The 15055-nt window shown below is 42.6% G+C and overlaps 3 protein-coding genes across 7 annotated transcripts; 1 reads left to right on the top strand and 2 right to left on the bottom strand.

The window, feature by feature from the left end:
• Positions 1-96: 96 nt before the first annotated feature.
• Positions 97-2146, top strand: LOC136433809 (very-long-chain enoyl-CoA reductase-like). Its single transcript, XM_066426343.1, has 2 exons — positions 97-560; positions 1202-2146. Exons 1-2 carry the CDS (start codon positions 126-128, stop codon positions 1535-1537), a joined length of 771 nt encoding a protein of 256 aa, XP_066282440.1. The 5' UTR covers positions 97-125; the 3' UTR covers positions 1538-2146.
• On the bottom strand, positions 1767-5907 carry LOC136433799 (progestin and adipoQ receptor family member 3-like). Of its 2 annotated transcripts, XM_066426323.1 has the most exons (7): positions 5481-5904; positions 4810-4927; positions 3981-4143; positions 3452-3607; positions 2616-2819; positions 2373-2466; positions 1767-2024 (listed from the first exon to the last, which is right to left on the bottom strand). In XM_066426323.1, exons 1-7 carry the CDS (start codon positions 5530-5532, stop codon positions 1900-1902), a joined length of 912 nt encoding a protein of 303 aa, XP_066282420.1. In that variant the 5' UTR covers positions 5533-5904; the 3' UTR covers positions 1767-1899. The 2 variants fall into 2 exon arrangements, with proteins under 2 accessions (XP_066282420.1, XP_066282428.1); XM_066426331.1 differs by lacking the exon at positions 4810-4927 and having other exon boundaries at positions 5481-5907.
• Positions 5908-6043: 136 nt separating this feature from the next.
• Positions 6044-14508, bottom strand: LOC136433776 (CMP-N-acetylneuraminate-poly-alpha-2,8-sialyltransferase-like). 4 transcript variants are annotated; one of them, XM_066426284.1, is made up of 10 exons: positions 14388-14508; positions 10490-10652; positions 9984-10133; positions 9181-9483; positions 8805-8946; positions 8324-8436; positions 7909-8001; positions 7518-7661; positions 6882-6988; positions 6044-6614 (listed from the first exon to the last, which is right to left on the bottom strand). In XM_066426284.1, exons 1-10 carry the CDS (start codon positions 14491-14493, stop codon positions 6376-6378), a joined length of 1560 nt encoding a protein of 519 aa, XP_066282381.1. In that variant the 5' UTR covers positions 14494-14508; the 3' UTR covers positions 6044-6375. The 4 variants fall into 4 exon arrangements, with proteins under 4 accessions (XP_066282381.1, XP_066282388.1, XP_066282399.1 ...); XM_066426291.1 differs by having other exon boundaries at positions 10490-10649; positions 14388-14491; XM_066426302.1 differs by lacking the exon at positions 14388-14508 and adding an exon at positions 12771-12933.
• Between the last annotated feature and the right edge of the window lie 547 nt (positions 14509-15055).

The following is a 15055-nucleotide window of genomic DNA, read 5'->3' as shown; positions in this document are numbered from 1 at the left end:
AAACACACAAGCAACACATCTCCACGATCGAGGACAATTGCAATCACGATCTGGCGTGCCCAACAACCACGCTTTCTTTGCGTAAAGTTACCCCTAAAATCGAAAGTGGGTCAATCCATTTCAAAATGGCATCCGAAAACAAAATTTTGGTGTCCCCTCCCCACATTTCGGCAGGTATCAGCCAAGTCCTGGTCGGCAGTGTGAGCTACTTCGGCACGATCGTGGTGTTTCTTCTAGCGTTCTATCTCCGTGAGTTCCCCGAGGTTCCTTTCCCCGTGGTCGGCTCTCTTCTCGCCTCAGACGGCGGCTTTGGCGAGTGGACCTCGGCTGGGTACGTCCTGATGGCGCTGTGGTGCTTCCACTTCATCAGGCGGTTTGTGGAAGTTCTGTTCGTCCATGATTACAGAAGCAGGCTGGACTATCTGGAGGGTGTCGGGACGCCAGTCTACTACTGGGTGTTCAGCTTCTGGGTAGGGCTGTCTCTGCGGTCAGACTTGGGCTACGTCAACACGCACCTGCCTCTGTTTGTCATCGGCAGTCTGGTGTTTCTCGTTGGAGAGGTGAGTGTGGATTATAGTTGGTTTTATATCAATTTTATATTCATAAGGTAGGTATGTCGGTAGGTTTATTGTGTTCTGTCATATGCTTCAATGGCAAGATTCCTAGTATTTCCTAATTACAATTTACTAGTGATTGCATAGATTGCCTATGAGATGGAAAATGGTCTAGCTTGTGAATGGTTGACAAAGATGCCTAGTGTTTTTCTTGGCAATGCAATAAACTTGGTAGGGCACGTTTGTAGGTACAAGATTTTATTTAATTTGATGTTTAATCTGTTATTGTATTGTATTGTACAATATGCCCATCAAATACTTAAAATATGTTGTCTTTTGGTAAAAGAAATTTTCCTTGCCTTTATTCTGAAGCCATCCTTCTGGAAATATATACATTTATTATTTTGGGTCTCAATATAGATCGTTACAGGGAAACCATTCACGTGCACGATCTTGTGACAAGCATTGCGTAAACTTGTGAGGTCATTGGCACTTGACCCTTATCATTGTTTTGAAAATAATTAACTACAAGCCGAACGTATAGCGCATATGTATGTACATGTAACAAGAGTCAAGACTTCATTTATATAGTTGTCCCACCCGGATAGCAACAACAAAACTGAACGTCATAATTATTTCACACACAGATTGGCAACGGACTGTCCCATCTCCAACTGCGGAGTTTGCGCAGCAGCAAAAACAACCACCTGCTGTACCAGACAAAGTCGCAGCACGTCGTTCCTCACGGCCTGATGTTCGAACTGGTCTCCTGTCCACACTACTTCTTCGAGATCATCTCTTGGCTGGGATTTTCTCTGGCCACGTGGGCCCTGTCCGTCATCGTGTTTCTAGCCGCGACTGTGGTGACGCTTTGTTTCTACGGTTATCAGAAGCACAAGGCTTACCGTACAGAGTTCGACGGTGCAGAGGGGAGAGAGCTGTACCCACCGAACAGAAAGGCGCTCATCCCGTTTGTGTTTTAACTGGTTATGGTAAACTTCCGTTTGCAATGGGAGGATTGTGTCGGACTCACTCATCACCTTAGAGATGATCCATTTAGAGCATGAGCGGGGTTGGATGCCTGGAAACCTAAGTTATTCTCAATTATTTCTTTTCAAGTACTGTCTACTGTGCTTTCCGTTATCTACACCCTCTTTGCTTTAGGAAATATAATGTAAAGTAAGGTATAGTAACAAGTCATACCCAATGATACTTATTTTTACATCTTTATTGTCAGAGTAAGTAGATGAATACGCATATATTAGGATAACTTAAATATGCATTGATGACGACGACATAAACAACATGGACATTTAGATTTTTGTATACTGACGAACACATGTTACTAACACGTTAGACTTTGTTGCTGGAGACTCTGGAAGACAAACAAAGCGTCTCTCCAGTCCAGTAACCCCAGCACCACCGCCATGTGCCACCACTGGTGCCCGTGCCCCACGTAGTCGAACCGGCCTAGGGAGAGATAAAGTTACGCTGTTAGTTTGACGGCCATGGTAATGCTAGGGTAACTTTTTCAAGCCGGGGCCCGACCGGGCTGTTTGAGAAAACAATAAAAAAAATGCATATCAATTTATATTTTGTCTCTTGCTATATTTTCTTCGTGATTCTAATATACTGAGTGACTTTATCAAAGCCCAAGCTCTTAAAAACGGTTGCATGTTTTGTTGCTGGCCTGTTACAGTTAAAAACAGTTGAATCCACTGGCACTGTTGAAAATCACGTGATCGATGAAGAGATAACCAATCACAATAAAGTGGAAAATCCGACATAACCTATAAACATGATGTAACGTCGTCGTACCTGGGAACCAGACTTGCGGAATATTTTTGATATGAAATAAGACGAACGCTGCAATGTAGATGCCGCCATTTCTGAAGCATCTAGCGGGATAGATCTGTAAGACAAAAAATGAATGACAAATTTGTGAAATGAGACATTTCTAATGCAGTGGTGAAGCAAAATAACAACACCGGTGCCCAACAGCTTTATTTTGGAAAGGAAGGGAAACTAAATCTTGTGTACGTGACGTGAGTTTTAACATACCCATGCTGTATCACTTGTCCATCCGCCGTGATAATGATAAGACTGTGCGATGAAGGCAAAGGAGATGATGGCCAGGGGAGGACCAATGCCGATCAGTCTGTTCTCCGGACGGACCCAGTGGAAGCGGTACTTGGGGTGGAGGAACATGGCGGCGTACGGTATCACCATGGCGACACACAGACACTGGTAGAACATCTGCCAAAACTGCGGCCATAGAAGAACAACATCAGACATACAGGTGCAAACGAAATCTTAGTGGTTACTAAGGGCCCGGTCATACACGTCGTACGCTTGCAAACAAGAGGATATTCTTGAGATAGTGAGTCGTGCTTGTGTCGTACAAAATTCAGTTGTCTTGTTACGGAAAAGACTGTCTTAGATCCTTGTCGGCGGTTGGTTCTGTCACAGCCTACTAGAAAAATCTACGGCATCAAAATCGTACGACGACCTACGACGAAAGTGACCGCGCCGTAACTTACGATGTATGATTCGTTTGGCTCTGCACAATCAAAACCTTTCTCTTAAAGTTATTGCAATTATTTTCCACTTCTTGTAGATGTTTTTTAAATGTGTTCTCAGTTTCTACTTCTTGCATTCGTCATTAGGATGGTGACGTAAAGCTGGCGGCCCCGTGTATGAGGGAACTTGTGTAAGCCTCGAGCGCCAAAACTCGTTAAAGAACCCAACACACTTATTGAGAAGAGTAGGGCCAGGGGTGACCCGGTGTGCTTAGCTTAACGCGCGAGCCGTAGCGAAGCTGCATTGCACTATGATCTAACGAAAAAGCGGCATGCTTCGTCTTCAGTCTGACTGTGAGATTCGACCGCTTTACCTACCATAGAACACTTGAAGCAGTACGCCACGAACGTGGACAGCACCGCGAGGATGGTGACGACGATGCCGAACAGATCTAACCCGAGCCCGAGGGTGAAGACGGACCGACAGCGGTGCGGGGTGAAGATGTGATACGTGGTGGAAAACAGCAGTACCACCTGCAAAACGGGGAAACGTCAGAATAGATACTAGTACTAAGCTTTCAAGAATTCTACGAGCCCACTTCTTAAATGTGTATCCAAGCGAATGCCATGCATGTTAATCGCGTATTTGATAATTACCTCCGAGAAGGAGGTCAGTGACCCCCAAAGGGGTACCTGCATGTGTTTGTGTTTTCGCGGTTTTAGCTAGAGATCCTTTTGAGTTATTTGAATTTTAGTATGTTTGTTTGTATATAGGGATAGTGTAGGAGCAGCCATCGTGTCTTGTGGTATGGAGTTTCAAGGGACCCAATGTATTATCTAAAGGGCCTCCGTGGATTTTCATGCGTATTACGAAGACTATTAGTCAGAAAGACCTCAAACTGCAAACCTGACAACTGGTGAAGTAGATCGCCGAGATGACGTAATCCATGTCGTCTCCATGGCGACCGGGTATGGTGACGTGATGGTCGTACAACGCCAGGATGAGGAACGCCATGGCGGGAACCACGTGTGTCAGGACGTTCCCCGTCTCGTTCGTCAGTTGATATGTGCTGTGGACAATGATGAGCAACAAATCGTTAGTTTTCAATTCTTCACATTTCCACACTCGATACATCCATCAGGGTCCGAGACGTATTACATGACAACAAGTGGGAGGACATGACGGCACGTGTCAGGGGCGTGGCAGTGCGCGGCCGCAGCGAAAGTGTATCCTTCCACATGCACAAAGGAGCTGCAAAGGTGAGCATTCTTATTACTTCCCCTGGCCAGAGTCTGAATGTGATCATCTGAATGAAAATAAGAGGGTGATATGACAGATTGCGTTTCAATTGAATCTGTACACTCTTTGTTCGATTTTTACTCACCGCCCGCATCATCATCCCTATTCCTTTCATACACTTGTACTAGTTCTAGAGAGGGTTGAATAACAGAGCTTGACGTAAGAAAGGTCCAACATTGACGGATTGGACAGGTCCTCTAATTTGTAGAATACACGTTGACCACTTACGCTTTGTTGGGTTTTGTGTACATTCAAATTAAAGACGATGGTCAATGCACGTGATTTATATCTTAGTTGAGAGAGTGTATATTTCTGAGAATCATACTCGTCATGACTAAGGTTTGTATTCAATTTACCTTTCAAAGAAAAACGCAATATAACTTGTGATATCATGACACTTGTTGAAATTAAAGCTACAGTAAGACCAAATATCTACCTTTTAAGACACTGAAGCGTCGACAGATCAGTCAAGTACCCGGACACTACGTGTGGACACATGTAGATTTTCTTCCACACCGGAAGTTCGTCATAACGACATATTTGAGCACTCGATCCTTAGATAGGACAAGAAAGAAAGAAAGAAAATATGAAGTATTGTAAGAGAAAAAACATGAAAATGCATACATACAAATAACGTATTGCTATTAGGCTATAAAAGATATCGTAAATTCAGCACCAGTTATTTTCTCGTCTCGCTTTAACTTTGAAATTAGATTATGACATAGCAATCTTTATTGACACAACAAAAGACTTTCGTAAGACATAGATTACCTGGAAACTTCGTGAAATGACACAACATATGTATACGTTTGCTTTTCCTACGAAGCAAACTATACATTGATCTTGAGTGTATTACTTGTTGACACCGAACCGGCAAACCCAATAATAACTACATGTAGGTAAACCCAAGAGTGGTCCGACGGGTTTTTCTGTCAGACGGTCACTCCCAAAACATTTGCGACGACCGGCATTCTTTGCTCACTGAAGCATTTCTGCCACTGTGTGTATCGTCATACTGTGATTTATGGAAGCGAGATCTTACAACTGCTAATGCAATCCGAACGGATGTATAGTAAAATATACCTGGCTTCTTGTCGCGGGCCTTACCTGTGATTCTGCCGGTGCCAGGGTCACCTGAGTTACGTCTGACGTCCGCCATATGTGACTCCTACTTTCCCTGTACTGTGATCAATTAGTTGAATGTCTTTGACAACAAACTGAGTAGGAAATGACAAGTGAGCGTGTATCGTGGGACTGTGGGAAGTTGTCACGTCGTTCTAAGTAGCTTCAGCCGGCCCTCAGTCGAACCACCACACCTTCTCTAAATGTCCGACTACTGACGTAACCTGCTCATACCACCCTTTAACCGGTGCAACAGGATATGACGTCACGTTCTTTGGGAACCCTCTCAAATATATCTTGTCCCAACTCTTGTGCTTAAGTTGTTTAGAAGCTTTGATTATCTAGATCTGTGTGACGTTGATGCTTAGATCTTAATTCTAACTGATTAGCTTCTGTGTTGTCAAGTAACAACACTGTATGGTCAAACATGACAACAAGAAAAGTCTTTAAATCAGGGTTGGAAGGGCGTGTAATAAACAGAGCAAGTCAGCACAACATCATTTTTGCCAAGACATTGGGATATCAAAGAATGTCACCAGTGAAAACAGTCGTTGTTCACCTCCACTATGCTTTCTTTAATTCTCTTCTGGATAGACCAATAATTTAAGTATATTTTGAGTCATGAACATTAACCAACCCTTCTTGTGTTTATCACTGATAAGCAACTAGGGTACTATCCTATCCCTTCACTGATCGTCGATCATTGCTGCAGTTATACTCGCTCACTCACTCTCTCCCATATACAGTACATGTACGACATAATCCTTTCACGACAGCTTGCCGATGTCTTTGCGGACCCCGTCGATCCATTTTCTTTATTCGTTTCTACCCAGGAGAAGTAAAAGTCTAGTTCTTCTCTATGCAACAATTTACATTATATTCACGTCTTGTCCTGGCATTTTCCCGTGACTAATTTGATGAGTCCTTTGTGGTGCAGTTCGGTTAGTTTTTCAAACTCCCTGTCGATGTGGTGCCATCTGTTTTTGAGTCCTCCCGTGATGCCTCTGTGCGCGTAGTGATACCGGATGGTGTTGTTGTTCTTGTCCACTAGCCACGGCCAGAACCCGTAGATGTACACCTCATCACACAGGGCGATAGCGGTGGTCACCATTAACAACCCTGTAGAAATGGCATTGGTCATTGGTCAGCGAGTGGCGGGAGAGAAGGCATGGACCGGTAATGTCCTCAAGATTTGGACCAATCACACCGAGCCATCCCAACTCTTCTCATTCTGTGTATCTGTATTTCTATAGCCGGTATAATAGTGTTAGCATGAGTACAGCTTGTTTGCCACTGGTGTTCGCCATCGCCTTTTACTTTGCTTGTTCCCCCTAAATCGTTATCAATGTTAAATGTTATTTTGCACCTTTGAGTAGCTATATTTACCTGAAGTCAAGTTCATCTCGTACACCTTTTCTCGTCTCCAGAAGGACCTGGCCAGACCTTGATGTTCCGGCCGGTTGTAGATGGCTCTCTGGGTCTTATTGTGTATTCTAGAAATAAAGAGGGGCACCAAACGTTAAAGTTAAACACATGTTACATCTTACCACGCAGTACTCCAGTCAGAAGCTCTCAGGAAGGTATCTGACAGACACCGAAACGTCAGCAGGTGAGTTTTACTGGTTGTGTAAAAGAAAACTTCAATGTCCTATTTTCTACCAACCTGATGAAATTATTCAATTCGGATGTAACCGCTGACGTATACGACTTTTTTTCAATCATTTACAGATCGCAACAGGCTAGGTGTGCATACTGTAGTTACCTGAGTATATCGTGTATCTGTAACAGCGCGTTGGTGTTCATACTGTAGTTACCTGAGTATATCGTGTATCTGTAACAGCGCGTTGGTGTGCATACTGTAGTTACCTGAGTATATCGTGTATCTGTAACAGTGCGTTGGTGTGCATACTGTAGTTACCTGAGTATATCGTGTATCTGTAACAGTGCACTGGTGTGCATACTGTAGTTACCTGAGTATATCGTGTATCTGTAACAGTGCGTTGGTGTTCATACTGTAGTTACCTGAGTATATCGTGTATCTGTAACAGTGCACTGGTGTGCATACTGCTCGTGAACGGTTGAGACCAGATGTACACATCCGGATCGTACTGGTCCAGATGTCCCATGAACCTTTGCACATTGTACTCTGATCGGAACTTGCGCCACCTAAGAATATGGAACACAATCATGTAACTGAAGACTTGAACTTTGTTGTACTGAGTTTTTTAACGTGTGGCATTGCATAATCATTGACAATAGATAGGGATATCTGTACATGGAGATGCCCTAATATACGTATGATGATGTCATTCGTAGCTCTGAGACAATGACAGCGCTGAGACGGAATTCACATGCATACGTATGGTGATGTATTGCTTTAGTTGTAATCGAAGATCTGAAAATATTGACTGACTTTTCTCTGAGTCTGTCTCCGTTGCAGGTGACCAGACTTGTTCTTGAGCCGATGTCCTGACGGTACTCAGGCATAACCGGGGCCACATTAAACCTGGGAACGAGAACGATATGTTAGAAGGATTTACTTCACACCAAAATGCGTTTCTTTCGTTTTTTCGACAACAAAGTGGTAGCAAATAATGTCTGATGGAGTCTTCCACAAATACTAGAGTGATACTATACTTAGCATAACTTCTGTATTGAAGTAAACAACAAAGCACAAACTAAATTAAGATAGCACTTATGTCGATATGACCCAGTTTCTCCGATGCTACATTTAGATGCTGCTTTAAACAAAATGGTTTTGAATATGATCGCAAGTCAAGTTGAAAAGGGTTGAACAGAATAGTTGGACTAAAGCTCGTCCTGCCCACCTGATGATGAATCTAGCCGAGTCGATCTGTTTCCCACAGTTACTGTTGGACAGGATGCCTCCACTACCCACAATGCTGCAGTTCCGAAATCTCTTGTCTGCAAACGGCGACTCCTGGGGAACAGAACATAGCAGAACATTTGTACTATATTTGTAGAAAGGAATGTAAATTACTTTGAGCCGTAAAAAGCTGCCAGAATATGATTCGTTCAAAATTTGACAGGTTTGTTGTCGTCTTCAAGCTGGGAAACACGCCGGCCTTTCCACTGAGCGGCAAATTAAGATGTGCCAGGTTGCTCACCGAATTCCATAGATAATGAACGAATTCTTTTTACGTTTTATGTATTTTGTTGTCTTTTGAATCATACTTTCACATCTTGCATCATTTTTCAATCATGAAATCAGCACAAATCTAATTTTCGTCACTGTACGGTCGCACAGCGATCACCATCTAGTGCCTACGTGATTGACTTTCGGCTAACCTTCGGTAATTTCCGGTTGAGGTCCTCGGTGATGACGTATTTACTTTTGTCCACGAAGTACCTGACGGTGGAGTTGACTGGGGTGTTCCTCTTGGTCATGACGAACAGGTCACTACTGTGGACCTCGCGCTCAAGAAGGTCTCTTCAGGAGTACAGAAAAAGTTCAAGGAATACGCGAGTAAGTTACTTTGACAGAAAAGAAAATCACATTTAGTTGATTTTATTGAAAACGCGAACATGACATAAAGTGTGACGAAAGCCAAGCAATAGGTAATACTTTACACGGCATAATTTCCTGGCTGAACTTATAATAACCATAACGTTTTGAAAAATAATCATAAAGTCTGGAACCATTTAAATAGGAATGATGACCAACCTGAACTCCACCAGCCCCGTCCAGTTGAACTTGAAGTTCGGATCGTTGTCTGGAAGCGTCTTGGCAAAATCAGGCAAGTTGTTCCAATCCTCCTCGTCGGAAAGCCTCTTGTACTTTGGTTTCGTGCTGTTCGTACTGTTCTGATTTTCACCGTTCGTGTCTGGGGGAGGAAATATGTTCTGTGGTTGTTGGGGCGCAACGTTTGACTGACGCCGTCTGCGGCGGCGACTGGGTTTGGGCGACCGGGGTCTGGGACTGAAATCGGCCAGCTTGGTGACGTTTACAATGGAGACGTTACGATTTCTGAAACAAAAACGCATGTGACTAACTGTTTCAATTATCTCAAAGTCTGTAAAGGGCAGGGTTGAAATGTTACACAACGCAAATATATGTAGTTGTTGTCTTTCAACAATCATTGTACTGGCATATGAATTAATGAATGAATGTTATGGCAACAATGACAAAGCAATCAATACAATAATGCTGGTCTATTATTTTTGATAAACTTTGACTACATGAATATGGACGTTAATGGCGTATTGACATGATATAACGTTATTAAACGTTTCTGTCTGTTATAATTCATTCTCTATTTTGTAAAGTGCTACATGTTTATTGGCCAAATGAATAGTGTTTGCAGCTTCTTCTTAATTTAGTAGTAGATCTTGAACGGTCGCTTTGAGGAACGACGGATGATGATGTCAGACCACTGGTGTGAATAAAAATGAATCGAGCGTTGTCAGTATAAGTTGTGTTTTAAATAGCAGTCCCATCACCGCTGAAAAACAACCTCTCCATCTTACCTCGCATCCAAAACAAACGTCAGAAGTAACGTCTCGTTATCGTTAACTTTGACCCTTCTCTTGATCATTTCATTGACTGACCATCCAACTCCGGTAGGAGACCAAAGGGCAGCCATGTCCGGAGATTGCACGTGAACTTCCTTTATGTTCCTACAACAAGCAAACAAACAGAACCAAAACAACTCAACAAACCAAGGAAACACTGAGGCTCACAGAATTAGAAAAACAAGAATGTACTTGCACAATAGCTAGGACGAAAACTCTAATATGTCTACAGACTCAACGCAAATATGGAACATAATGAGGAAAACCAAGGAGGTTAAAATGATTATCATTTCAACCTCTTGGGAAAACTAATTATGGCAATGTCTGACAAAGCAAGAAAGGGCAGAACATCGTGCGTAATTCACTGTGTCCTCATTCCGTCTGGTAAATATAATTGCTTTGTTGCACGAACGTTGATCAATACGCGATAGAGTTTATAGATATATTCAGTCTAACTTTACCTTATAAACTGGTTCTGTGACTGTAGCAGGCTTGTTTTGATGTTGTCCGTGTAGGTGATGTTGATCTGGATGGTGTAGGTCCACATGAACACAATCATGGCGGCCATCAGGGCAATCAGCACGTAGAACATTCTCCTGATGTCCATTGTTAAACGCGGACCTGCTGGAGAGAAGAACGTATCCCACTTTAACATGTTGATTTACTCATGTCTATTCATATCATCATCATCATCATGTCGGGCGGGTTGCCCGGACAAAGTCAACCCGCTTCCCCCAGTCGCTATGGTCCGCCATTAAGTACTCTAGATCTTTGGCCCTCACCCCTACGTCCCCAGCAAGTTGGTCAATATAGGTCCGTCGGGGTCGCCCGACACTATTCATATACATTTATGTATAGGCTAATTCATTTGTATCCACTTGACTGTTGGCATGTATATATAGACCTTACGAAAGTCGCTGTACTTTTGTTGTGTCAATAAAGATTTCTACTCTTAAAACCCATCAAATGACACGGCATTCCTTAAGCTTTGTATCGATACCAGCTAATTTTATTTGTAGCTTAAGGCAGTTCTGTGTGCTCAATGCATAATTGGTACTAAATCATAACAATGAAACGTGGCGAATGCTACAGAAATGTGATCCCACAGATTTGAAATGTGAAATTTCAGGTAGCTTGTTGATACTTGGTAATACTTTTACCCCAAGTTTTGTCACGGAGTCCTTTGTATTTCCAGTCGACTCTAAAACCTGGTGTGGTTTCCTTGCATTTCGTACCGTGACCGTTTGATATGTCGGCTGTTTCCTGCGGGCATCATCACTTCGAGATCGGAATCTCAAAAGAATATACGGATGAAAAAGCTCTGTGTTTTTTCATTCTTCTGAACATGGCAAGGTTTCTACACAGAGACAGTGACTACAGAAATGTAGTACACATTACCGACCGGGTATGCTTTCCTGTCCGTTGAACAGTATGTTAATCTAACTCATCACTTCTGCTTGATTGTTCGATGTCTATTGACCCTGAAACTAACTCGCTAAGAAGGACGAAAAGTGGCCATATTGGATAATGACGGTCGCAGGTCAATGACCTTAAATGTCATTTTATGATCTGAAGACACCTGGCTGAGATTTGTCAAAATCAATATCCGGGCCAGGTAACTCCCTAAGAAGTTGAGCATATTGTTCTTTATCACTTCCATTTCAGACTCGTTTGGTTTGTTTCGAAAGAGCCGCAATGTAAGGAGAATATTAGTGGAGTCAACGTATAACTACTAGCCTGGTCACCAGTCTCTATAGATCGGCGTAGGTGTGTTTTACCGGGCCCAGTGTGCTATACGGACCCGTTACTGTCAGTCTGTCCTCTTAGCTGGCATATGATATAGAGTTATCGCCTCTCTCTTCCGAAGCGAACTAATTAGACCAAGCCCGTACCGAACCCACCCCCGAGTGCGCTAGTCTACCTGGGCGGGCGGGCGGGCACCACTCCCAGCGCCGGAGAGATACCGGGGAGCTCCCAATGGTATGGTTTCCATGATACCACGATTCATCACTACAAATATAAGTCTGCAGCTTCTGGCAATAGAAGGTCGTTAAGGTGAATAATCAGTGCAAGCAGTTAAGCACTGGGCTTAAAACATACAATGGTTGTCGGTTATACCAAGGAGCCTCGGTTTTATATAGAAACCTCCTTGGTTATACATCACTGCATTGATGTATGTCCTGTCTTTATAACAACAGGGCGTATACTTCTCCTGTGGTCAGTAAGGTAGTAGTAACAACAAAGCAACGAAAGGTTAATGGAACAGTCATTGTTTGGTGCACCGGTGAACACACGAAGTTCCCACGCTTTGTACGCCACATACATCGTACTGAGATGGTTGACGTAAGGACCTCTCCACTGGTCATCGTGCACCACGTAGTAATACTGTGCACTAGCAACGGTGCACTGAATTGAGGAACAAAACGATAACTGATATTTAAAATAAATGGAAGGTTACATACATTGTATCACCAAGACGTACATAAAAGAATACGGATCGGAATAAATGACCCCCTTTACGTTATAACTAAATACACACGTTTCAAGTCAGAAATAGACAGCCAGCGTCTCATACCAAGCCCTGTAATATACCACCGTTGCAAGATTCGAACAAAACACTGTACTAGTAGCCGAGGGACATGAAAATATTGATATGATATACAAGCAAATCAACATAAAGTAGATCTTAGCAACGCCTGTAGCATACACAATTCTACACGTCCGAAGCCGATAAAAACTCACCTGTCCCTATTTGTCGACCTGTAGCTTGTTTTAATCCCATTCGACTAAAGTTTTGGTCGTTTGGATCTCTTAAAATGTCCTAGAAGCTAAATCTCAGTCTGATGACCTGGGCAATGGCGGAAGGGAGGTCTCTATGTAGGTGACGTCACAGACCAGTCGGACCAGTTGCCATTTTTGTTCACTTATCCTTCATTTTTGTTAGCGCCGCCATCCGTGGCAACGAGCTACTAGACGGGTCTTGAAAGTAAACATATTGTTAAAATAACGAAAGGTGTATCTTTAACAGACTAAAATTGTTAACAAGCACATTACGCGAAGCGAGTTGGAAACGTTTAATGAGGGAAAACAGACAACTTTTCAACTCTCATTACTATAATCGGCATCAAGTGTAAATGGTAAGCAATTAATGATATACATCTCCAAAGGATATGTGCCTATTTTCATTGCTAAATTCTTAACAGCTTTTCTTTTACAGTTGCTCGACTGGAGTGAGGGGACCCAGGTGAATTCAAAGCGGTCGTCGGGGTTCTGATTTCCAATAAAATGAGACAAAAGAAATTTGGCACATTCATACATGTTGAAGTTCCTCTATTTAGCTACATGTATATGGGTAATCGGTGTGTGCGCATCCAGGGCCCCGATACCAGCTTTAGCTTTGAATCCACCCGGCTCCACTTTCACACCTCTCTCCACTCAAGACTGCATAAAGGTAAATAGCTTCGTGACCTAGAGCTATTCATTATTAAACATGTGATTCCTACAGTAACAGGAATTGGGCATGTCATTCTAAATTTTCATCGAAAAATCATTATATCAAAATGTTTTTTTTAACTGTTTACATACACCAAAATGAATGATAGAGAATCAGTATTTTTTTTGTTCTGTCACGGTGTGGATATTCTGATGTAAAACGTTGTGATAAAACTATCAAAATAAAACCATGGTGACGATATATCACCAGGTGTTCCGGCAAAATATTCCGAAAGGACCTAGCCCCCGTTGCAGAGTCATTCCGGCTGTTTTCTTTTTCAACTTACAGTTTTATTATTACATGTTAAATATTACATGCTGGCTAGCAATAAGGAAAAAATGTAATAATAAAACTTGAAAACGAAAACAGCCGGAAGGAGTCTGCAACGGAGGCTAGAAAGGACCGATGACTTGAAATATTATATAGCATCTCAGTAATGAATACGATATAAAATTTGGGTGATACGGAGGTTAGGCTTGTTGAATCAGAGCCGGCCTGGAGATACTTATTCGGAATACCTGACAGGTCCCGATGTTGTGCCCTTGGGAAAGGCACTTAGCACCTATTTCCTCACTCGACTTCGGAGTACCTCGCTTCGGCTAGGGAATGTAGGGGCGTCCCTTTGACAGCACGTTAAATTGAGTTCCCGTCACGTTCGTCCGATCGAGGAGAGCCATACCTATCGAAAAGAGTAGGGGTTCATCCCAGTGTGATTACGAGTGGATCAAAATAAATCTGTCTGCGGGTATGTACATGTATCTTGTACTCTTCAGTTTAAACCTGGTGCGCTGCGGCGGTTTAACGGGTATGCTATACTAACAAACGAACAGGAGTTGCTTCATTAAGGTGCACATAACTACACTTACCAGAACAAAGCAGGAAAGAAATTAGTCCTTCCAGCAAGTCCAGAAAGAAGCAAAATGTCGCCACCCGGAGGAATGACGTCAAATGGTCTAAACGGGCTCCTCCCATTCAGAGATCCTTTCATCTGCTCGGGAATGCGGCATAAATAATTGATAAATTTTGACAATGGAGTGAGGTATGATGGGTCACCAACCAACCAAACAGCCGCTATCTGAAGCTGTGGAAGGAAAATAAATCTAAGTAAGGTGGGATCCGGGCTTTGTGTTGTGTGGTCTTGCTCATCAACGATATCTCATTACATTAAGAATTCTAGAAAAAGACAAACAAAAACACAGACCGGGAGAAAAAATGTCCTCATCCTATTCCAACCAACAAGGTGAATACCATCGATGCTAATACCATCGTTCACACAAAATAGCATGCTTCACTTGAGGTGATATGTAGTAAGTAGTAGTAGGCATTCGTAAGTCTCTCAAGACATGAATTATATACAAATTTATGATATTTTGTAAGCTGATGTGCATGCAGTTTGTAAAAAAATTGCTAGATGTCGCACCTCTACTGCTGTTGAACAGCAAACGCATTGAAATAGGAAATCTTAAAATTCTAAGAGACTGGGAACATTGATAACACATTTCTGCCACGTTTTTATATTCAAAAACACCTTTTG

This window comes from Branchiostoma lanceolatum, chromosome 1 (assembly GCF_035083965.1).
Source record: "Branchiostoma lanceolatum isolate klBraLanc5 chromosome 1, klBraLanc5.hap2, whole genome shotgun sequence".
In the NCBI taxonomy this organism is placed as follows: Eukaryota; Metazoa; Chordata; class Leptocardii; order Amphioxiformes; family Branchiostomatidae; genus Branchiostoma; species Branchiostoma lanceolatum.
The sequence above is the reverse complement of the archived record's forward strand: the minus strand, read 5'-3'. Positions and strand labels throughout refer to the sequence as shown.